Here is a 26,272-nt window from a genome sequence, read left to right on the forward strand (position 1 = left end):
GGGAGGCTCTATATATTAAAATGCTTTTAAAAAGTGGTGTCAGAAACGGAGCTGAAGATAAGGGGTATCTCCTGTCTTTTACAATTGGCATTGGGGAATTGTAGTTCCAGTGCCTAGGGAAGCAAAATACTTCTAGCCCATGATGTTGTAGTACAGTAAATTACTAATTCAGTAATAAAACTTTCTTTATATGTGTGTGGTAGTATTGCTCACAATTGGTAAAGCCAATAGAGTTAGCTACAATTGATGCAAATGTTGTGCTTATTAATGCCATTCATTCAGTGCCATCATGTCCAACCTGCCTCTTCCACTGAATCGTGCACAAGTACACCTACTGAAGTGCTGGGAACCCTGGAGTTAATGCCACCGTGATGGTCATTCCAAGGTTCCCACAGCAGGTTGTCTCAATAGGTGTAGAAGATTTGCAATAAAATAACATTTTTCACATTGTGTGCTGGAAGTGACTCTGGTAGTGACACCTTGCAGGTGATTTTGCTCCCACACTTGCAGTTTCATTTGTTTTGGAACATCAAGTGCAACTTGATGTACAGTCGCAATTGTGCTAGAATAATGGGGAAAACCACTGCATTATAAGAAAAAGAATTGCATATTTTTTAAAGCTGAAGCAGCTGCAGTTACAAATGGCTTGCATTCTGTTTCAAGTGTATCTCATGGTTTACCTGATAAATAGTATGTGGATAAATAGATTTTTTTCTATAACTGAATCTGTCCCATTTTTCTGCAGTGCCAATATCTTGACTGCTGTAAGAGTGTTCTGCATTACATCTTGAGTATACTAAATTCAGAAATAAATGTGTGAAAGTGCTTCACAAAAGAATATAGGATTTGTGGTACCGAACTGTTTATTAAAATGGTTTAAGTCAAATCAATTCAACTTTTGGTGCCTCCAACATTTTTCAGAACCAAATATATACCTATTTTATTAAATAACATGACGGAACCCAAGGTCATTGATGCAGAGGGAATCAAAAGAAAAGATGAAAGGTGTTTGCTCTTCAAAATCCTGCCAAAATGCATTGAAATATCAATCTTTCCAAATTGCTTTCAAACATATATAGGAATTTCAAATGTATTTTCCTTGTGCTGAGTAGTCCACTCCTTGTTTCATTGCTTTAGATTACTAACAGTGGATGGTGATGAACTTCTATATCTGGCAAGGTGGGCATGCTGTGCTGCGGGAAGTCGTGCAGTGCTGTGTGCATATATGATTTAAGACCTTAGCAATCTGAGCTGTAGACATAGCTCTAGTTTGTATGTTTTCTGCCACATGCATGCCTTACTTCTAACAGTACAATATATAGTTGATATTGACAGTGGCCTGTTGTCAAAGACAAAGGGTTCAGTGCTACACACTTCAAGTGCATACATGAGCAATATAAATTAATTAGTTTCTAGATCAAATTTAACTGACACACACAAAATACAACTGACATAAACATCATTCCTAAATAAAATTCTTATAAAATCCTTAATTACTTTGGATAATATTCACAATAGCAATAAAAGATGCAGCAGAATACAAGATAAGTTAGCCTCTGATATATTTAGGTATACTTGCACCTTTGTGTCTATGTGCATGTTTGGCTTGCAGCCTTGTGTGCAAACATGGCATACCCATTCTGTTGGAACTAAAATCCATATTTAAGGACACCCTTTGGTGTCCATCCTTTTTCAAGCTGAGTCCTCAGATCCTGCTGAAGCATTTCCTTTGATTGTTTGGCCTGTACTGATCCTGAATACATTTGTTTGCTGCTTGTCTTGATCCCTTGCTTGTTTACAGACCTCAGTTTGTTTCACCTGTTTTTAACCAGATCTGGTACTTATTGACAGGGAACTTATTGGGGAGTCTTGGGAGGTAGGATACACATCTACACCCCAAAGAGTTACAGTACCCTAGAGGGTATGAGTATAGATGGGAATGTAGTTAAAAGTAGTGGATGCTCCATATATTCTAAGTAAGGGGTAATTTATCCGCAACCTAGTAAGACATTATACAGGTATGCTACTTAAAAGGGTGATATTTCATAGAACTAAAGCTTGCCATACATGCACCGATAATATCATACGAAACCTCGTTTCGTACGATATTCGGTGCGTGTATGGCAACTCGCCGAGCCGACCAATATCGCAGAAGGCTGCTGATATAGGTCGACTCGCCGATCGGGTGGGTTAAAAGATTTTGATCGGGCGCCATAGAAGGCGCCTGAGTAAAATCTGAATCGACAGAAGGAGATAGAAATGTTTCTACCTCCATATCTGATGATTCAGCCCTGAATGTCAGTGGAGGGTTGGAACGACCTTTCGTGCGACCATTATCGAAAATAGCCATGTGTGTGGCCAGCTTTAGACCAGCTTTGCACTTCTGTTGTTTACTATTCTTTCTACTGCTTGCTCTGACTACTGCCCCTAAACTGGTATTAATATTTAGCTCTCCACCTGGCAAGCCTCAATTCCCACCATGCCTTGTAAGAATAAAGGGGTTCAATGTATTATGGAGTATTGGCTAATGGAGAGGGAACTACTGCAGTGATCAATAGCAATGTACAGCTTTCAGTATCAATTGCTGTACAAGAAATTACATTTACAAATCAAACATGAAACCCAAACACACGATCTTGGGGTGATACGAAACTTGTCTTAATAACAGTGTCCACAAAGCAGGCACCTGTCTGCTTGCTGCAATTGTGTATTCAAGGACTGAAGGAAACAACATTTACATAATTAATACATTGCAAGTAGTTTTTTTGCTCAACATGATATAAAAGGATTTGGAAATATTTCTTAGGGTGACAGGTCCCCTTTAATTATTTACAGACAGAACCATGGCAAAATGTGCTTGTGGTTAGTATTTTAAACACCTTAATTTCACTAATAATAACATTCAAAAAAACAAACAGCAATTTTTCAGAACATGAGGACAGCGTTTTTATGTACAATATGGGAAAACATTATGTAAATTTAGGAAAAAGCACCCATTGAAATGTAATAGAAATTGATGGGACCATAAAAAGAAAACAGTGCAAAATTGGGGAAACTTTACACTAAGGGCAACCTCAATTTAAGTACCCTGATCTAAAGTTCCCTAGAATCAAATTTTCTTTCATGAAGAACAAGAATAGAATTGGTACTGAGAAGAAGATGTTATAAATATGTGACATTGCAAAACACTCAGACAGAAGCATGCTTGGGTATTAATATGCATGAATATGGAAGAAGAGTGGCTAAGTGTTGCTCTAGAGAAAATCTCTACATGAGGGTTTTACGTGATAATCTTAAGGGCTTTGAATCAAATGGTTATGTGCTACTGTGTATCACTGGGGCAATAAGAAGGTCAAATGATGTTCACAAGAGCTTTAGAGGAAGAGATAAGTTATGTCTCCAGGTGCGCTACCAGAGATGTAAAGGTGAAGCTTTGCCTGACAATTAGAGAAATGAAACATTCATACTAAAGAGTCATTGTGTTCAAAAGCTTACAACACAACATCTTACTTCATAACTTATAACCCTTCAATCTTTAAGGTATGGCCCTTAAGATTAAGCACAACAGGTCAGTAAGTATAAATTGAGGTGGTTTTCAGATATATCCCATTTAAATTTATAGTAAGAAGCAGGGGGCAACTTTGGGGACTTCCGTGCCAACTGAAAAATGCTGAATTCCCTATTGTACCATTATCATTATATGCAGCCGGGACTCTTCATAAAGCCCCATCATCTATTTTGGAATTTAGCATTTAAAATCAACACAAATGATGATGTAACTTTAGGATATTCTATTCACATGTTTGAATTGTAGGAAAAGTTGTAGAATTTGTAATTTGTAGAATCTCTACATTAAAAAACAAAGAACATTGGAGAAGGATGTTGGAAATGCTGAAAAAAGGTCACGCACTTTTGATATTGGATGTTGTGCTAGTAACAAAGAAGCAATTTCTTTTGCCTGAAAAATATTTTGTAAAGTATTATCTTACTAAGAAAAACATTTTTATTTTTTAAAGTTTACAGGGTAACCCTTTTGAAATAAAAATTAACAAAAGGTGATACCTTTATTGGCTAACTAAGATAACCATAGCAAGCTTTCAGAACATTCCTTTATGTTTATATGTTGATGCCTACATGTAGTAATCCATTTCTTGGTGTGTATGTGACTATCCCTGTTTCTTTTCAAACAAACAGAAGCCCTGTCTCCAGTTGTGGCAGGGAGTCTAGACATACTCTCAAGGTGTAAGCCTATGTCCCACAAGACAATCAATTAGTCTTATCTGAATGGCTCATTAACATTCACTGCAGTGCTGATTGGAAAGTTTGTCGCTGAAGTATCAATGAGAGTGGAAGAGAAAAGGGGGATTAGTTAAGAGAAAGTAAAGGGATGCACTGAACTTACAAATTATCTAAATATATTAAGCCTGAAGTGAGTAAAAATAAAAGAATGCTTCTGTAATTATGTTGTTTTTGTACATAAATATATTACTTATATAATATCTCTCCCTACTTCACAACTGTTCTTGAATTGTTGGACCTGAACAGAAAAGCAGCTATCTCATGCCAATGGGAAAACATTTAGCATGTATTCCATAGAGAGGTGGCATATAGTCACCTCCAATAAGTATATTGTTTGTTAAGGTCTTTTTGCAATGAAATCATTACACATGCACTTGGTAGCAAGGCTGAGATGAACTGGGTATTACTGGGCTTAATAATCAAGGTGTACTTTATCCTTGTATTAGGATAGTAAAATAATGGTAGCCTCTGTACCCCCACATATAGCATGGGAATTAGGGGCCCATAAGGGGCAATCACACGTTAAATGCAGAAAGAAAGGAAACTTTATGTATGTTTAAGAATTTGTACATATCCACCTCTCCAATGAAATAAGAATGTTGTTTCTCAATTTGTCATATTTATCAAAACTAGAGTTTACTATAGTCCATTAGAGTGAAATTCCACCTCTCTCTTTTCATTCCTATGGGATTTTTTAAAGAAGTATTTGTCAAAGAGTGAACTCTCACTTTTACCCATTGCTAAATATTATCCCAAAAATCTCATAAAAATTAATACAAAATGGGGAAATTTAAATGTAGCAGACTGTGGTGAGCTGTAGTTTCGCTCTGATGATTTGTACTTTACCTTTAAATAAATATGCCTTGTATGTGTGGTTCTGACTGCCCGTATGGGGTGAGTGGAGCATTTCTGGATATTTTAAAACCCACCTTTTCATTTCTTGCATGCAAATACATTTTACCAAATACTTTAACCATTTACCCTTTCCATTCATATTTGTTCACATTTCTGAATGTCAACTTTTTCTGTCCATACTGTTGTCTCTTTCCCATCACTTTATTCATTTTTATTCCTTCAGTACTCATTCTTGGGAGCTGTAATTCCCATCATCGTTTAATTTAGATTCATTTCATTTGAATGTGAATTGGGTATCCTTAAGCATGTGCTTATCCAAGATCAGGTTTTTGAAATGTATCCATGAGCTCATGTTTTTTCTTTCCTTCCACAGTCCATTTTCTCTAGATATTCAAAGCATATATATAGGGTGACTTGTGTGGGAGGAATCCATATCTTGTTTGGCACTAAAGGAGGGTATCAAGTTGATTGATCAAAGAAGTGTTAAATCCCCCTTCTTTAAAAAAAAATCCCACTGAATTATTCAGCATTTGCCAAGTGAGAGGAGGCTGTGCGACAGTCAGAAAGAATTTAGAATGAATTCATCATAACCTCCATTCCCTCTTACCGTATTCTTTAAATACTCCAAATCTGCAGATTTTCACATGCAAATAATATGAATCATAGTAATATAAGCACAGGTCAAGCCATTGAAGTGAGGTGGCACAGGGGCAAACACCCTGCTTGTTATGGGGAGTACAACATGCTCAGTTACAGCAGGACTGCATTGTAGGTCCTCTATATATTTGCGTGTGTGTACATAATTTTTTCTGTCCTCTCTCCTTGTTTGCCAGTGATTCTGCTAATAATATAACTTACTGGGGGATTTTTTCTTCATTTCAAAATGTCTTTTTATCCTCTGGCATATAAGCAACCATTTTCTCTACATACAGTACATGTAGATTCTGCCTTCCTACATTCCAATGTTTTATTCTCTCCCCACTTACTGACATTATTCCTTATAGTTCCAGATTTGTTGTCTTGTATTTTTAGAATAACTTATTGTTTTGTCCCACCTTGTCCTATGCTACAGTCCCAGTGGCTAATTTTTCTTTACCATGTGTTCATGTGGTTTCTTCATTCATTTAACCCATTTCTTTCCCCTCATATTTCTTCCAGTTCCGACAGCTTAAACAAATCTGTGATGCCTAAAGTTAATTTCGTTCCTTAAAAAATTTCCCCTTAAAAGCACATTGCCTGTACATCACCTGTACATTCTCTGCTCTCTTATATAAATCTTTTAATCCCCTCCCCCCTTCCTTTCTATTCAAGGCTCTGTCTTTTTCTCTCTATTCGTCCTCCTGAACATCTCCCACTCTGTTTGGGTTAGAGTCTCCTCCTGTCTGCCCTGTGACTCCCCCTCACTCATTGTCAGTCTTTTTATGTCTGTTCTAACCTCTCTTTCCTATCTCGAGCACCATTGCGCTTCCATTCACCCCGCGGTCTGTCCTTCCTTTCTGTATATTCCAGTCTTCATATATATCCCTTCTTCTGTCTTGCATTTTTCTCTCAGTCCTTACTATCTATGCTACTCTCTCTCTCTCTCTCTCTCTCTCCCCCACCTTCTCTCTCTTCTCATCTCTCACCCCTCCCCCTCTCCCTCCTCCCTCCCTCCTTCCTCTTTCCCTCTGCAGCACACACAGGCTGTTCTCTCTCTTTCCACTGCTGTTGATTATTCTTATCTCATTTTTTTCCTCTTTTATTTGGATATTTTCTGTGATGAACAGAAATTTGGGGATTTAAAAGCAGTCTCTTTTTTTGGATGGGGTTGAAGGCTATGAAAAGACCCTCTCTGGAGACTCAGGAGCATCTGAAACGGAATATATGTGTGGTGAATGTGTTTTTTCCCTCTATGCTACAATCCTCCTTTCCTCCTCCATTTCTCTCTTGCGCTGTCCATGATGTTTAATTCTCTACAGATTCTTTGGATGAGATTTATCTACAGTAAAGGCTTTCTGAAATAATGCAGAGCATCCATTTAATTTCTTGCATTTGATATTTTTTTATTTCTCATATTGAGAAAGGAGGTAAAGACAGACTAATTTTTGGAAATTTTGTTGGGGGGGGGGGAACCCCCAGGTTTTCAAGGTTTGATTTTTGCATCTCTATTATCCATTACTGGTCCATTTTGTTAACCTGGATTTTTGAGGATCAATGGATGCTGGAGGGGGTTGAAGCTAACAAATGTAACTCCACATCAATACCTGGCCAGACAGACGAATTCTCCCTCACCGTTCGGGTATCAAAGGGGGATATAGCATAGGAAATGGGGGCTTGCATGACATGCTGATTTAGGAAAGGAGAGGCTTTTGATTTTCCCTTTCCCTGGCCCCCAGAGGAGCAGTGGACAGCCCCCTGGGGGTCATGGCCAGTCTTGGCCACTGGGCTCGGACCCTTCTACCCCTCGGCCTTCTAACACTGGCGAGGGTATCGGACACAGCACGGGTATCGTCCAGCCTCAGCACCACTCACCATGTGCACCATTTCCATAACAAGCATGGGACAGTTCCCATCGCCATTAACAGGACCCCGTTCTTAACCAGAGGGGGGCATGGTGAGTATGGCATGAAGCAAATCCTAAACAAGCCCCTTGCACTCTAAATCTGCCATGTAAATACTGCTTTCTAATTTTATATTACAATTACCATGGTCTCCTTTTTGAGGAAAACCCCTATCCTGTTAGACCAACATGGGGTCTTATAATGACAAGTGGATGCTGGTGTTTGAGGTTGAAGGTACATTCTACAGGATGATATTAAGATGGCTGGATTCATATGCAGAGCTTTAGATTTACATTAGTGTGCTGTTATGCATTTTGGAATTGTCTCTTGGTGGGTATATCTGAATTTACCCTGGGAAGAGTGTCACATGCACTGATATTTATAGTATGGCTGAAAAATCATTTTAGTCTCTGTTGTGACTGATTTATTAAGGCTCTACATTCCATAATAAGTGCTGTGAGATTTTGTCATTGCCAGTGTAAAATGTTTCTGTCTAGGTGATAATTCCAACAGCAAAAAAATTTTTATGAAAGATGTCAGTGTACATATTGCAATAGATATATTAAATGGTTCAATACACTGGTTTGTGTGTTAAATATGCTTTGAGGGTGAAATTCACACAGAATCAGAAAGTCATATGCACTCTTCTTAAAATAGCATGGCCAGGATGTTATTCTGAGAATTTGTTTGTAGTGGGGAAAATCATAGTTTTGGTTAATACCCTGATTTGTTTCAGAATGAGACATATTAGTATATGTTATTATTTCCTACTTATAGAGCAAACTATATCCATAAAACATATCCATAAGTAGGAATATTATATACTCAGTGTATGACAGTCTCCTTGCCTATGTCCAGTAACAAGATGGACAAATGTCCCACTAGCTGCAAGGTTTGGATGCTCTTGTTGTTAACATCTATCAGGGAAAACTCTAGCTGTTAACACCTATAAGAGAGAACTCTGTCCTGTTAATGCATGAATTCATATTTTCTGCTTCAGGATTATATTGGTTTGTAATTGTAACAATAGACATTATTGTATTGGTCTAATATGTGACTTACTTTTGAGAAATGGAGGAAAGCAAAAAAGAATAGAATTTTACAAAACAGAATCTGAATCTACAAGGCAGAGAGAATCTGTTTGCAGGAGTTCCCTGTATAGCCCAAGAATGGTGGAAAAATAAATGATAGGTTTTAAGAAAGAAAGTCATCATCAATGTTTTAAATACACACAGCATAAAGGGGTTCTGCAAAATGCTATAGTTTCCTTTGAGGTAAATGTATTAGGAAAAATGGGTATTGATTTTGGCAGAGGGCTGCTGTTGCCCCTAGATTGATTATTAGCATATTTATTTCATAAAGAGGATTGGGGTATTTACAATATGTCAAATGTAGGGATTTTGTGGTAGCAGCTGATACATAGTCATAGTAATTTAGGTTGAAAAAAGACACACGTCCATTGAGTTCAACCTTTTAGTCTTGCTGAAACCAGTCTATATGTTAGTTGAGCCAGAAGAAAACCCCATCTGCAGCCTCTCCAATTTGCCTCAGAGGGAAAAAACATTTGGGGATTGTCTATTTTGCTTGAATTAAAGCTGGGTAGAAGCAAATTAGAATTTTAAGATGTGCAACAGCTACATTATTTTTTCTTAAATGTTATGTTTTAGGGGAAGTATTATAAAAATTCGCCAGATATCCTTTTATGAGGATCTGTATAATCTATATATCCTCCTTTCTATAGTAACTGCCACTGTCTACATTTTAGTTAAATATTTTTATTTTATCAGTTCTTTACTCCACATTTTCATTTTTGTTTTAATGTCCTTTTGAAAGCTGTACTTTGATGTACTGTTGTATTAAGTACCAAGTTTCCACAAATTGGGTATTGGAAACTCAGCTGCATGATTTAAGCCACATGGCATTTATCTACTCTTTCTGGATGTTCTCTTCAAACCAATCATCAAATGGCAACTTGAGATGGGGATCAATGCTATAAAGTGTGCCCTTGCATGAATGAGATGACAGGAAAGGATAAAATATTTCCACAACTAAATGTGTAGGTTGTTAAACCTTTCTTCTTCACAAAGAGAACATGTTTTTGTTGATTCACAGTAGGCTAGCTACATGGATAGGTAATACCTGCGCTAATGATTTATCAAACCATAGTGATATGAATAAATAAGAAATTATGCACTGCAGTGAGGCCTAATTAAAGGTTTTTATAATTGAAGCTATAATAAGTATTAACAAGTATTTTGCACAGATGCCAGATCATGAATGCAATATATTTGCACCAGGTATACTAATTTTAAGCTCTTTTTTGGACAGGTATGTCCTAATGTTTGCTTCATGAATTATACACTCATAAGAGATTGTTTGTCTTTGTCTGTTGTACTATTCCCTTTTATACATATTTTGAAGTCTACACTGTATACATTTTATATAAATAAAAGTAGACATAAATATACTGTATGTATCTTGATCACCTGGGCAAAACCTAAACAGTTGAAGAGGAGGGAAGGCTAAAAGCCTTCCATATGTAATATGCCAGACTCCATGCCCATTTGAGGGAAGGCTGAAGTAATTTCATAGGAAATAGGCCAAACTTGATGCCCATTTGAGGGAAGGCTAGAGGCATTCCATAGGAAATAGGCCAGACTTGATGCCCATTTGAGGGAAAGCTAGAGGCATTACATAAGAAATAGGCCAGACTTGACGCCCATTTGAGGGAAGGCTAGAGGCATTCCATTGGAAATAGGCCAAACTTGACGCCCATTTGAGGGAAGGCTAGGGGCATTCCATAGGAAATAGGCCAGCCTTGATGCCCATTTGAGGGAAGGCTCTAGGCATTCCATAGGAAATAAGCCAGACTTCATGCCCATTTTAGGGAAAGCTAGAGGCATTCCATAGGAAATAGGCCAACCTTGACGCCCATTTGAGGGAAGGCTCGGGGCATTCCATAGGAAATAGGCCAGACTTGATGCCCATTTGAGGGAAGGCTAGAGGCATTCCATAGGAAATAGGCCAGCCTTGATGCCCATTTGAGGGAAAGCTAGAGGCATTCCATAGGAAATAGGCCAGCCTTGATCCCCATTTGAGGGAAGACTAGAGGCATTCCATAGGAAATAGGCCAACCTTGACGCCCATTTGAGGGAAGGCTTGGGGCATTCCATAGGAAATAGGCCAGACTTGATGCCCATTTGAGGGAAAGCTAGAGGCATTCCATAGGAAATAGGCCAGCCTTGATGCCCATTTGAGGGAAGGCTCTAGACATTCCATAGGAAAAAGGCCAGACTTGATGACCATTTGAGGGAAGGCTCTAGGCATTCCATAGGTAATAGGCCAGACTTGACACCCATTGGATCTTGATGGTAGTGATGGGGCATGATTATTAAAGTAAAGTATTAGTTCTACTTTTGTTTCAGTAATGTGTGTTAAAGCAGCATTAACATGTTATTTAGTCTATGATGCATAGGAGACTATGAAGTCTCCTGTGCATTTTGACACAGTCTGCTTTGAAACCCTGGTATAACCAACATGTTCAGTGTGTCAATAGGCACAACAGCCTACAAATCTTCATAAGGAAAGAAAGGCACTCAGCACAACAATGTCAAAGCATAAAGAAATGCTCGGACACAGTTACTTTTAATGATTAGCGTCAGTATGCATTTCTGTTTAGCACAACCAGGCTTGTACTTGCATTTGTAAATAAACCCTTCTGTACTGTCACACTTGTGTTGCGTAAAGTTGGTTTCCTCTAATCAAAGAATAATAATTAAGAGTGCAATATTTAGAACATCCTTTATAAGACAGAGTCATTATTTCCCAATAGTTATTTGTCGTGTAGAGGGCGGTCTAAAAAAAAATCTGTACTTTTTATGCAGGTAAGCATGTTAGTTGTATGACATAGAATCAATTCTTGATTGTTTAATTGGTTACTTATTGGATCAAGCCATTCAAGCAATTAAGGCTTCATGGAGTGCTCTTAAAATCAAGGTTTTGTTACCAGCAAGACAACAAACACCCTGGTAATTAATAGGTTTAATATAAATGGACACATGATCTGTCAGTGCTTTATGATTGAATAAAAAAGGAATACATTTTCACAAGCTGAATAATTTACAAAAATGTAATTAAAATAAGGAAGTTATCAATTGTTGAAGGATTTGCCTGTCTTAGCTTTAAATTGTATTTTTTAAATGACGCCACCCTTCCCATGGCACTTCTTACATTGGCATTCATATGGGCACGCATATATGCAATGACTGACTGCAGTAGAAAAGCCCTAGGTGGTTTAATCCTGTGGACATGGGAGACTCAACTGTTTAACACAAATGCTGCTTCATGGATGAGAAGACTGAATTTGTTTATATGAAAACATGAACAAACAGGTATTCCTACTATCAGATGTTTACCAGATATAACAGGGAGCAGGAGAAAAGACAGAGAGACTCTGGCCCCGGGAATTAAGGATTTTTCTGAGAAAGGAAGTCTGATACCAAAGAACATGTTTACAAAAAAAGAGACAAGAAATCCTGTGTTTCTTTTGATAGAGGACTCAGTGAATCGTTTCTGTGAATGCTTGTGGCTGTATTTACATAGACCTTTCTGATAAAGCTTACTTAGTTTTTACCTTTCCTTCTCCTTTACACTGGGGTAAGAGGTAGTAATGGTTGTCTGAAAGTCTGAAAATAAGGTTAATTTAGTCATATCCTTATGTTACATTATATATGATGGAAATATATGAGTGCTCTGATATAGAAAAGATTTTGTCCCTCATTATTCCCCATGTTGTTTACAAATATGAGGTAAAAGTTGTGAGGGCTATGGCTGCCCTGATATTATTACATGGATGATATTTTTTATCTTCCTAGGTCAGGTGAGTAGGAAAATAATACTAAGAGACAGGGAACAAACAAGAGGACCTTTCACTCACTCTTTTTTTTTGGCTGTAGAGAGAGCAGTTTATTTCAAACAAGTATCAACACAATTATTGTAATTAATATAATAAAAAGTCAGGCTGATAAATGTGTATAAAGTCAGTTATCATTTGGACTTTTAGGTCAGTGAGAATAATGGAGTTGGATTTAAAAATGGCTGGGGGATTGTTTCCTAAGAACTGCCAGGTCACTGGAGTGAAGAGTGGGCAATATAGAAAACATCTATTGCATTAAAGGAGATAAATTATTAAATATCTCAAAGAGCTACTGGACATACTGTAGCACTTGGAAATGCAATGAATGTGTTGTTTGACTTTGAGTACTAGACCAGTAGCACAGGTTCGGCTTTAATACAAAGAATAATAAAGCTTGCTGCTGAATGTGGGCCAATAAATATACAGTATGTAAAAATGAAAGGTAGAGTCCTTTCTCTCATTTATAGTAAAAAGGGACATGATTTTAGGATTGTAGGGAACCTCTAATATACCTATCACTGTAATCTGTGCCTTCCAAAAGAATGAACAAATACAATTTTTACATGCTGAAATCCAGCTGCAAAACAGTTCTTCTCTTTCTGCTTCATTAGAAATCCTGGCAGGTGAGGAGGGACTAAAACATTGATGTTACAAATTGTAGCAACTGCTTCACAGCTTACAGACAGCATGCAGGAACTACACAACCAACAATGCATTGCGCTGTGATGTTCCTTTCCTTATTGACATCATGTGCGCTGAGGATTGTGGGATTATGTTTACTTTTCAAAGAGCTTAAATTGTGTTTGGGTGGAGTTCCCCTTTAATACAATAAATAATATTTCTATGAAAAAAATTTTTATAGGATGAATAGCAAAGGACATAGAGCAGACCTTTAAGACACTACACCAAAAACTGAACACACAAAAGAAATTCTGAACGAAATCACCTGAAGATTACAGCACCCTCCACAGATCCTCCGCCCAAAAACTGTTTATTGCACAGTGATAGACAATGTAATTAGAAGCAATTTTCCAACAAAAATGAATTAGATATTTTGAAATAAAGGTATTCGGAAAATGTAATTGCTATTACCAGCTATGGGACCCCTTATCCAGAATGCTTGGGACCTGGGGTTTTCCAAATAAGGGGTCTTTCTGCAATTTGGATCTCCTACCTTACGTCTGCTAAAAAAAATAATTTAAACAGTAATTAAATTAATGCTTCCAATAAGAATTAATTATATCTTAGTTGGGATCAAGTACAGGGTACTGTTTTATTATTTTAGGGAAAAAGGAAATCATTTGTAAAAATGTGAATTGAGTCTATGGGGGATGGCCTTTCTGTAATTCGGAACTTTCTGGATAATGGGTTTGCGGGTAAGGGGTGCGATACCTGTAGTATTAGTCTAACAATTTGCATTGCCTGCATTACTGGCACGTACATTGCTTTAAGACTCAGAGCCAGATGTCAGAAATGGAGAAATGGGTAAACAAATAGTGATTTCAGTAGGAAGTATATATAAATACAAATAGCTTAAAAACCATTAGCAATCAGAAATGTACAGTTATGGGGATCCATTATGAAGAAACCCATTATCCAGAAAGCTAAGTAAGAAAGTATTGGAATGCCATCTCCCATAGACCCCATTTTAAACGAATGATTTCCTTTTCTGTAATTATGAAACAATACCTTCTATTTTCTCCAAATTGTTATCCAAGGTAATTTTTATTATTACATAGAAAAATAAATATGTTTTAAAATTTTAAATTATTTGATTAAATTAAAGTCTACCGGAAACGGCCTTCCTTTTATTTGGTTTTCTGAATCATGGATACCCATACCTGTTGGAATCCAAATTGGAGGCAAAACAATCCTATTGTGTTTATTTAATGTTTAAATTATTTTTAATACCCCCTTATCAGGATAACCTCAGGTACCAAGCATTCTGAATAACAGGTCCCATACCTGTATATTGTAATGAATGCAAGAATGATATTTTCTTTCATTATGTAAAAAAAACATTTTCTGGGTGGAGGAGAATTATATCAGAAAAGTGTAGGTGAAAACCGTAAGTTAGTATTGCATGGCAACATGGGGATGGAGTGATATTTACCAAACCAGTTTATCAGACTAGCGCTACGTGCCTGCGCCATATTGTGAAGCTCATGGAGACTGATTATGATGTACAGACTTCTTCTTGCCATTGTAGGTCTATTGGTTCCCAGCAAAGAATAACAGATTTAAAGTTTTTATCAGTTTTTCTGACAGTGCATTATTTTATAAATGGAAAATGGAAAATTCATAAAACACTTCTTACAAAAAATATTGCAGGCTGGATATTTCCAGATAAAGAACTGACAGCTCTATTTAAATTTACTGCAGAGTGTACTTTCATAAAGTGACTGTTTTATTATGTTGCCGAAGTTGAAAGCAGATACATCAGTGGGGCAAGTACACATCAGGTTACTTAAATGTATTTGAGTAGTCACTGAAGGAAAAAGGAAAGATTGGCAATGAGTGTGTGGTTACTAAAATTGAGACTAAGGGGCATATTTACTAAAGCTCTAACATTTCTTGTTATTTTAATTTTAAAATTCGAGTAAACTTGAGTCCTCAAATGTTTTACATTTACTAAAAAGTATGAACTGAAAAAGTATTTGTGAGAAAACTCGTAATGATCACAATTTTTTTGACTCAAAAACCCAAAACCTCTAAAGTTTTGAAGCAAAAGAAGCAAAGGGAAGGGACATATGCCATTGACTTCTACATGATCTGGGCAAGTTTTTGCTGGCGAATTGCTGGATTCAACCATTGTAACCATTTGGTCGCACAGTAAATCTCATTTTCTGCAACATTTAATGCTAAAAATCAGAATCATAAAAAAAAATGTGAGTGTTAGTAAATGGCCCCCTAAGAGTAGTGGAAAAAACAATGGCACTCAAGAGCTACAGACGGGACTAGCCCTTTAGATACTTTATTTGTCAAGGGGTTGCTTTGCCCCAAAACGTTGCACTTCCGTAATAAAGTATCTAAAGGGCTAGTCCCGTCTGTAGCTCTTGAGTGCCATTGCTTTTTTCTATTTGGAGTCTCTGGGAGGGTGTCGATCCCCCCACAGTGAGCACCGTGCGTGAATTTTTGAGGAGAGTTAAGGGTGTGCATATAAGGTCTTTGGTTCGTTTACCCCTAAGAGTAGTGGCACACAGGGAGATTAGTCACCCGTGATAAATCTTCACTATTTCGGCCACTAATCTCCCCGCCATCCCACCGGCAAGAATGTAAATCGGTGGGATGGCATACGCATCGCTTCAGTTTTCCGAAGTTGACCAAAGGTTTATTGTGAGGCAACTTTGGGCGACCAAAGCAATGCGTATGCCATCCCACCGGCGATTTAAATCAGTAATATGAAAAGCAAAGGAAAGCACACATACATACACAATGTAATTGAAAGATATGCACAATGTGAGTTGTAGTTAAACAGCAATTTAAGGTTGAGGATTCCAATGAAAAGATTTTTTAAATGTTTTCACATTTTCTTCATTTTAAACTCCTTTTGTGCGGCACTTCAAAATTTCCTTTACTGCTTTTTTCTGTCTTATGTATAATACAGGTATATATTACAGGTATCTATTATCCAATATCCAATTATCCCCACCATGCAGTGATTTTTTCCCAGAGTTCTAGTATCATTGTTGTCACAAGGGGGCGATGTGCTTGATACAATATCTTTGCACCTGACACAATTGCCATTGTATCTGTGTGAGCTCTGTCTACTACCAATTCTTTAGGTGCAGGTGTCTATTGACGCTGATCTAAAGATACCTGTATATATATATATATATATATATATATATATTAGGGATGCCAGAAATTCATTATATTCGGCAAAACCTGAATTCTTTTTTTTTTTTTTTTTTTGGTTGAATTTGAGTTCACATCTGATCACTCTATGTTTTTTTGGTCCATTGATTAAGGAATCTTTATAAAAACATTGCTTTAACATATATCAGTATATATAGTAGTACATAGCACAGGAGTGTGCCCGTTGAGCATCTTTAATACAGTGGCATTTCATTTCTTCAACAGACCATAACAAATTAAATGCAATATGGTGTCAATTCTATTTTTGAGCCCCCATGGTTCCATGGTAACTCATGGTAACCAGAACAAATGGGAATATATGATGCAAGCAACTGGAGGGTCCATAAAAAAGGAAAGCTGCAGAAACTGCCATCTACCTTTATATCTATGGAGTAAGAATGCAGATGGCTACATGAGTGATATGGTTAATTGCATTGCTCCTTTAAAAAAATATCCACATGCTGGCCTACCAGTCCATTAAACCAGCCTATAAACCTAATACTAATTTCTCTTGTATACCTGTGTATACACAGAAACATATGTTGACCTTTTCCATCCATATATCTATGAACTGCAAGTACAGTCTACATGGGCAATTTATTATAAATCATTGCATTACCTAACCATGTTATTTTGTTAATAAATACATTAAATAAAGAAACCAAGCTTGAGACGAGCACACTGTGAAAAGCAAAAGATCACTGCACATGTGCAGATTAATACCACGAATTTAGAATCTATAAAGAATTTAAGTAGAGAAACTGCAATAAAAGCTTGCTATTTACAATTAGAAAAGGGCTCATATGTGAACAGAATGAAATGTCATCAAATAATTGATAAATTGCATTTTTCAGAGCAAATTACTTAATACGTTGACTGATTGGGCACAGTTAAATATAATGATTGATTGCTGTGGACTTCTGCCCTGCAGAGAGCCTTGTTGTTACTGCATGCCCCTAGGCAGTAAACAATTACTGGGCCTTGTATGCTAATTACAACCCACTGCACTGCAGGCCAGTGCCCTATTTGTCATTCCCTAATGACAAATATCTCAATATCCCAATATCACTCTCCACTTTAGAATTTCGGATAAATATGTGGCTCACTAATCGACAGGAGGCAAATTGGTACCAGTGCAGAAACACAGAGCAACCAATTAGCAATTGAATTATCCTGCCTGTAGTATACTGATCAAAGATCATTTCTATTTGGGTACTAGTGCTAGTGAAGAAGCCCTTGTTTGTTATGCCAGTATCTGTATTTTGCACTCTTGACACCCATTAATACATTACCCGCTAACTGTCTTCAATTCATTGAGAAATTCGAATGATGGAGTTGGCATAACGTAATTATTACTTAAGATACATTTTTAAATGCTTATTTTTTTGCTCCTTTGATAAGTTTGTGAATTGCTGTTTTGTACTTACATAGATCTGTTTATAGTTATTAATAACAGTTCCTCTGTTAGACATATATTTATTGTTGTTTAGTGACTGCCTATAAATGATCCCGTCAGCAATACAGTATAATCTGCATATTAGTGTCTGGGCAAATACTGCATGTATGTTTAAGACCATTTCGTACATTGGGGTGTGTTATGGCATAGGAAGGTGATGAGTTTAAAGGGAATTCCTATAGTTTCTGTGTGGGTTACATCCAGTAATGTGTGGGTTACATCCAGTAATTATGTAATATGGTAGAGATAAAATGGCAATAATTGACAGGAAAAAGCAGGGGCTAATAAGAATGGCTAAGGGATGATCGGAAAACAGATGTAGAAATTGTAGGCAGGGATTGGTGAGAATATGAACACATGACATTTAGATTGAGTTAGTAGTGGTATTGCAGGGAGAAGTGAAAAAGGAGTAATTTATTGGATGACAAAATATACATTCAGAAAAGAGACACTTGAATGGGTTAAATATACAGGGAATGTGTGGAAAATAAATCAGTGTTGCATATTAAAGAGAAACATATAAGGGCTCATCAACTTGTACTGAATTCGTCAATATGGCGATATGGAGAAACCTGTGTTGGTACTGTAAATCTGGTGCCATTTCAAGTTCTGAAAGTAGAAGCACCTATTTACAAAAAATGGAAATTGAACCCTAAAACTACAGCCTGCCATGTCAGGAGTAAAGTATATTGTGGCTTGTGTCCTGTTCTGCAACGCAAACAACGGCAGCATATTGCTACATGACCCATCTACAGATAAGCGCAAGCACGCACAAACACTTTTTTGAATGGGATTGTAACTGGTGCCTTGAAATCATAAATCAGCCCAGATGTAGGGAATGGATAATGGATGTGTACAAAGGGGGGAAGCTATATTTGGACGAAGAAAAATACACCCGTGTCAGGAGTTAAAGAAGAGAAAGCCATTAAGTGAGAGTTTATGGGAGTGACAGAGTGAGCCATGGTCCCAGTGGTAGTACCATGAAGGTCACTTAATACGTGGACTAATTGAAGGATAAAGGCTGTGAAATTATCTTGCTTTCTCTTTCTCCCTCACTGTATGAATATACATTAAGTACACAGGAATTTGCAAGTATTGTGCAGCATTACATTACATTTGTTGATCTGTATTAACACTTACATTGGTACTTAATGCCATTGTTTGATATATGATAGACAGAGAGAGAGAGAGAGATATTCCATTAATGACTGCAAAATATTTTTTTTCATAATTTACCTTTACATTTTTGTTTGGCTGGTAAGCCCCATCATATACTTACACAAACAAATAGTGTATGTACCAAAATACAATGTATAAAATAGCTCTGCCAGTATTATATTCCTCTTCTGCACACATATTTTTTCAATCTCTCTCTGTCGATATAATTAGTAAGGATGCACTTTCTGCTTCCCACGCTGATGAAACTAGAGCGGAAAGAAACGAGGGAAGAATGGGATGGTTTACAAAAGCATTTTCACATCATGCACATAAACTGACAGGCAGTTCTGTGTTAAGAATGTTGTTTTAATATCATTTTTCTTTCTTCTTACTGTGCGTCTCTGTATGTTGTAGAAGTACAGCTTCCAGCATGATCTGACCCTTGATTTTATGTTGAAGGATTACGGTGCTTGTAGTCCAATTTTAGGAAACAGTGCTATAATATAAATACATGTCTCCTTTTCCTGTACCCAGGCTCTATAACACACAAAAATAGACATTTACATTTTGGAATGACATTTTCGAGATTAAAAAGATATTCAGTATTAATAGTGCTAAACTGAACAAACAAAATTCAAATTCATTATGTTTATTCTGAAACCCCTATTTGTAATTCAGAAGACCCATATGTCATCAATAAACCAATGTAAAGCATTGCATAACTTGCTGGGAAATAAATCATTAATGATGATCATATCAAAGCAAATTCATTTCACAAGTTCAGATAGCAGATATTTTTTACTTCTGACTAGAGCATCATGCCCTTGACCCTCTCTTTTCCCACCCCATGTGGCAATAAACAAATTACTTGGGGGTCCTTAAGTACCTCAACCCCACTTTTCTCATTATACCACCCCCTTTCTTCCTAGGTGTATACTTGGGGCATGGATATAAAAAAAAAAAACTTGACCTATGGCACTGGTGATCTGGGGGTCACCCAACCTATTGCTATTATTTTCGGACAATTCACCCCTGATCCAACCGCCTCTTCAATACCTGTCTGTGGATTATGCCATCTTTATTTAAATCATTTAAGCCAGTCCCAAGTATATACATTACTTTTTTTTTACCCTGTCAGTTCAATCACAGCAGGTCAGGTGACAGTGGGAAGTATAATATTTTATAGTGATTTTTTACAAGGGACACTGATATAACCACAATGGCAGGTTTAATGTGCTTAATACTCAATCAAGCTAGTAGATGTCACAGTTTAATAAACGCATACTAAAAAGCAACTTGCTGTCTAAGAATAAAGCCTGGATTTAACATTTAGAGCTGAATAATCCATTATATCCACAAATCTTACAACTCAGCTGAAAGGTTTTCAGTGTCTACCTGCTAGTGTATCCTTAGGCTTAATCCATCAAGCAATAATGGAACTGAATTACACATCAGTCATACCTATAGTTATGTTCTTAATGCACGCAATGAAATGAAAATCCCTTTTTTCCCCTTATCTTGTATTTTTAATATCTTGTACTGTATACAAATGCATTGACCTGAAGGTGGTGTTTAATGGACTCAGTCCCCAGAGAAAGCCAACAGCCATCATTCAATATGCTGCTTGTTAACATTTCTAAACTAATTAACCTTGCTTAAATTACCCATGGGAAATCATGCTTTGTTAACTTAACAAAAAAAGGTTGATATTTGCTCCTAAAAACTAATCTGGGTGCTACTGGTTGACATGATGTTTCTTCAGAAAGATGTCACACATTTTCTCAGCCTCATTCATTGTTTTAAAATTACATGAAATTCATTTTCTTTGGTTTGGTGATGAACAGTAAAACCTCTTGCAACCCAAGGTTCACCCTAATATTAAATACCAATGGGATATATAGGATACATAGATAGATAGCAAACATTGCCACTCCGATAGTAACCTGAGCGTGATTGCAATGGACAGTGTAAATCATATGGCCCTGTGTATCTCATGGTTGCACGTAGCAGTTGGGGCTGCTGCAGAGGTTTGAGGGTTTTAAATTAATGTTTCACAATATATTCCTGTAATACAGTTCATAGCACAAGCTAAATCTGTAAGAAAGCACAGTAAATAAACACAGTGCATTCTATCTAGTAAAGAAAGCTCCAAACTGCAGCACAAGACCAGTCGAATCACCTACTTACTAAAATACATACTAATTCAAATATGTATTGTCACAATAGGTGTAAATGGCTTAGTTCCTTTCTCAGGATCTTCATATACTCATCACACAAACATGGTTATGGATCTTGTTATTTCTAGCACTAATCAGGACAAAAGTTGAATCTGAAAGGGAGAAGCATTTTTTGGGGTCCTTTGTTCATCCATCCTATCCACATGTCCCACCCACATTACATTACATTAACATTTATTTATAAAGCGCCAACATATTCCGTAGCACTGTACAATAGGTGGGTTTCATACATTGGACATACAGAGTAACATATAAAGCAATCAGTAACCGATACAAGAGGTGAAGAGGGCCCTGCCCAAAAGAGTTTACAACCCACTGCAGCAGTTGCACCCAAACATACTCTATTAGCGGGGGGAGGGGTTTATATAGCCATAGACTGTTCTTATTGGTAGGACCATACATTTTACATAATACCTTCCTTTCAAAAGTGTTGATGTTGCCTGCTATATTTTGAATTAGTAAACCACGTTTCACAGCCATAGGTGACTTTAGGCCTAATTATGGTTTTATATCCTGGATCTTGTTGTTCTTGTAGATATCTTGTGAGCAAAACAGGTGAAAGGGCAAAATAAGCTCTGTTAGCTTGAAAAATTCTCCCATGAATCTCTGCTATATAGCTCCCATCACAGTCTAAGTAGACTCCCAGATACTTAAAGGGGTGGTTCACCTTTACATTGAATTTTAATATGCTTTTATCAATATTAATTGTCAGACCTACCTCCTTGGACTGGTCTAGATCAAAATATGTTTCTCTTACCTCTGCCATTGTCCTGCCCATTATATTGATAATATCTGCATAAGCTACTATTTGTATTGATTTATTTATTAGTATATTTGTTTGGTTTATTGACATTTTTCCCATTGACGTATTCTTGGGCGATATTAAACAATGCTGGGCCATCCCATCTCTTTGTTTAAGTCCTAGCATAATTTTGAAGGGGTCGGTTAGCAGATTCTATATCTGTACCTACAGTTGTGTGTTCCATTAGGATTTTTATTTGTTGTATCTTTTATTGGGGATACCAAACTCATATATTTCAATGTTTCATATATATATATATTGTCTCTTAATGTATTCTTATGGCAGCTGAAAATCCACAAAAATTTGACAGTATCAATATTGTATTCCTATGCTTTTCTAAGAATCTCTTTAACACTGAATAATTTTTCTATTGTGGACCTACTGGGCCTTAACCCTGCCTGGTATTCTCCAATAATGTTTTCTGTTTTCTCCAATGATCTTTGATTTAACTTGTATGTAAATATTTTATAAGCATAATGTATAGGAGTGATATCCCTCAACAGTTTTTACATTGTTATTTGCCCCCCTTTTCGTGGTTTGGGCATATGATACATTTCTTTCAATCTTCCAGCATGATCTAATCTATCCATACTTTTACTATTAGTTTTCCGAGTAGTATTTTATTCCAGTGCCACTTACTTTGTAAAGCTTAAATGGAATAGTATCAAAGCCAGGTGATTTATTGTTCTTTCATGTTTTAATAGCTTAATAGCACCAATGATGGTGTTTTTTTGCAGGGTTATTATGTGGTTCGTCTTGGTTTTGCTCCTGTAGTGTTTGTTTCTCCACAGAGTGATTAGACTCAGTAGCATCTGGTTTTCCTAGAAGCTCTTGGAAATAATTCTTCCATATTTATTTTATACATGCTGCTTCAATAACACTGTGGCCATAATTCCCTCTGCATAGCTTGCATTATACATCCTGGCTTGTCTGAGCACCAGGGCTGTGGAGTCGGAGTCGAGGAGTCGGAGTCGGAGGCAATTTTGGGTACCTGGACTCCGACTCCTACTAAATTTAAATGGGAATAAAAAATAAAAATAAAGCAAGTTTAAATGTCCCAATTCACAAACAGTCATAATTAATTACTTCTCTGCTATAAGAATAAAGCCCAATGCACGCAGTGCATAAACGAACACGTTGAGTGACCATGAAGCTTTTCATTGGCTGTATGCTTCACTAAATGGGATGTAATGCACGGTTAAGGTGCGGCAGCTCCACTGCGTCGTGTTCCTCTGTTACAGGGAACCCAATGCCCACTTGGAACCCAGCCTAACTCTCACTGAAATACTTGTATACGTGAAGGGAATGGATAGTCAATAGTTTAAGACTGAAGCTTTAAAACATTTGAAAAACTGCTGTAATTCAGCTGTAATGTTAGCTTAAACTTTAAACATGACTATGGGATTCTAGGGAAATCATTAGGAGTAGGAGTATAGATACAATTGTCTATCAGTTTATTATCAGTTCAGTTGTGTTGTAAGTGCTTCTTCCCCCCTGCCCCTTCCTGGATGTATAAAATACATTAGCACAGTGCTGTCCAACTTCTGCGGTGCCGAGGGCCGGAATTTCCTGCCCTATGATGCCTGTGTCTGCCATATGCTGCCTGTGTGTGCCATACTCTGCCTGCCCTATGATGCCTGTGTCTGCCATATGCTGCCTGTGTGTGCCATACTCTGCCTGCCCTATGATGCCCATGTGTGCCATACTCTGCCCTACCCTGCCTGTGTGTGCCATACTCTCCCTGCCATATGCTGCCTGTGTGCCATACTCTGCCCTACCCTGCCTGTGTGTGCCATACTCTCCCTGCCATATTCTGCCTGTGTGTGCCATACTCTGCCTGCCATATGCTGCCTGTGTGCCATACTCTGCCTGCCCTACCCTGCCTGTGTGTGCCATACTCTCCCTGCCATATTCTGCCTGTGTGTGCCATACTCTGCCTGCCATATGCTGCCTGTGTGTGCCATACTCTGTCTGCCATATGCTGCCTGTGTGTGCCATACTCTGCCCTACCCTGCCTGTGTGTGCCATACTCTCCCTGCCATATGCTGCCTGTGTGTGCCATACTCTGCCCTACCCTGCCTGTGTGTGCCATACTCTCCCTGCCATATGCTGCCTGTGTGTGCCATACTCTGCCTGCCATATGCTGCCTGTGTGTGCCATACTCTGCCCTACCCTGCCTGTGTGAGCCATACTCTGCCTGCCATATGCTGCCTGTGTGTGCCATACTCTGCCCTACCCTTCCTGTGTGTGCCATACTCTGCCCTACCCTGCCTGTGTGTGCCATACTCTGCCCTACCCTGCCTGTGTGTGCCATACTCTGCCCTACCCTGCCTGTGTGTGCCATATTCTTGCTGCCATATGCTGCCTGTGTGTGCCATACTCTGCCCTACCCTGCCTGTGTGTGCCATACTCTCCCTGCCATATGCTGCCTGTGTGTGCCATACTCTGCCCTACCCTGCCTGTGTGTGCCATACTCTCCCTGCTATATGCTGCCTGTGTGTGCCATACTCTGCCTGCCCTATGCTGCCTGTGTGTGCCATACCCTCCCTGCCCTATGCTGCCTACACAAAGGTGTGAACCGTACAAGGGATTAGATGTTTAAACAATACAGAGGGATTACAGCCTGAATCTGAGGTGAGAACCATGCAGTTAATCTCAGTACTGATACCATTTAAAGCTTACACAAGGGTAAACCATCAAAGCAGCCAGACAGGTGGGGGGCCACAGAGAGTGGACAGCACTGCATTAGCATATTAAAAACAGAGGAGTTGGAGTCGGAAGTATCAGAAACTGAGGAGTCGGAGTCTGAGAATTTATCTACCGACTCCACAGCCCTGCTGAGCACAATCAAAATAAAACAGCGGTTGACTTAGAAGCCCTCTGTAAAAACAAACCCATTCCTTCCCCTCAAATGATGTCATTGTTAGGCAGTAAAAATATATAGATAATTATACATGGGGCCTTTCAGTGGACTGGTAAATTGTTTTGATTATGCTCAGAAGACCAGTAGAGAACTTTTTGGTAGTTACTAAATCAATGGGGAAACAGGTAGGTGGTATCATAATTGAACCAGATAACTAAAGAATATTCAGCTTTGGTTGAATGACAAGTTTTTACAAAAATTTCAACTATTATCCCTTTGATTAATACAAATCAGCACAGACTTTCTCAGCTACAATGCAATTGTACCAGGACCATTTTGAGTGAAAAGCATAGGAGCACTATACTGTATTGCTTCATTTCAGTTTTGGGGGGTTCATTTAAATAACATACAAAGAAGAGATATTTCCCTAATTTGGATCTCCATACCTTAAGTCAACTAAAAAAAAAATTAAAATAATTAAACCCAGTAAGATTGTCTTGCCTCCAATATATTTAATAATATCTTAGTTAGGATCAAGTACAAGTAGTGTTTTATTTTTACAGAGTAAAAGGAAATGTTTTGTTTTTTTTAAATTGTATTAATAGAGGCTATAAGAGATGGCCTTCCCTTAATTTGGAGCTTTTAGGATAACAGGTTTTTCTGGATAATGGATCCAATTCCTGTATATTATATTTAATTTCTATTATATGTGTGTTATAAGTTATTTGTATTTTAGTTAGTGAACTTAAAATGACCTTAGTTGTGTATATCCTGGGGAAGGCTCTACTCGTATTGCTGTTATTTTTTATTTGTAAGCTTCCTGTTTGGAGCCCTGAGCTATTTATCTTCCACTCATCCATTCAAATCATTGGCTGATTTCCATGGTAACTGCAACCAGATAGTAGTTTACAGGGACGCTATCACTGCTTTACGTTCTCTAGGTTTTTATACCTCATTTAACATGAATGTATATTTATATATATATATTTACTCATATATAAAAACAGTATTTTCTTGCATGAGTTGGGAATAGAATTACATTGGCAATAACAAAGCTATTGTAAACATAACAGCTAGACATTTCTTTCTACTCACATTCTGAAATAGACTCACTATTTAGCTGGGAATTGATGAGGCAGTGGAAAAATGCTTAGAGGATGATTTTCAATAGTGCCTGGGAAAATTATAGTTTTTACATATATTTTGGCTAAGTGGAATTTTGCAGTTTGGGCACAGGCAGCAAATCCTAAAGCTATCCATGGTTAGGAATACCCTAGAAAATTTCTCGA

General features: G+C 37.6%; 1 protein-coding gene across 16 annotated transcripts in view; it reads left to right on the forward strand.

The window, feature by feature from the left end:
- Nucleotides 1-26,272, forward strand: part of nrxn2 (neurexin 2) — a 335,460-nt gene that overhangs the window by 225,565 nt on the left and 83,623 nt on the right. For 3 of the 16 annotated variants that reach the window (XM_012962228.2, XM_012962227.2, XM_018093464.2), the window contains exon 1: nucleotides 6,813-7,747. The exons of 12 other annotated variants lie outside the window; for them this stretch is intronic. In XM_012962228.2, the coding sequence (XP_012817682.1) occupies nucleotides 7,558-7,747 (190 nt within the window). In that variant the 5' untranslated portion in view covers nucleotides 6,813-7,557. Of the gene's footprint in view, nucleotides 1-6,812; nucleotides 7,748-26,272 lie in introns of those variants that run through there. One more of the 16 variants, XM_012962226.2, reaches the window with a different exon arrangement.

Source organism: Xenopus tropicalis, chromosome 4, assembly GCF_000004195.4.
Source record: "Xenopus tropicalis strain Nigerian chromosome 4, UCB_Xtro_10.0, whole genome shotgun sequence".
NCBI lineage: Eukaryota > Metazoa > Chordata > Amphibia > Anura > Pipidae > Xenopus > Xenopus tropicalis.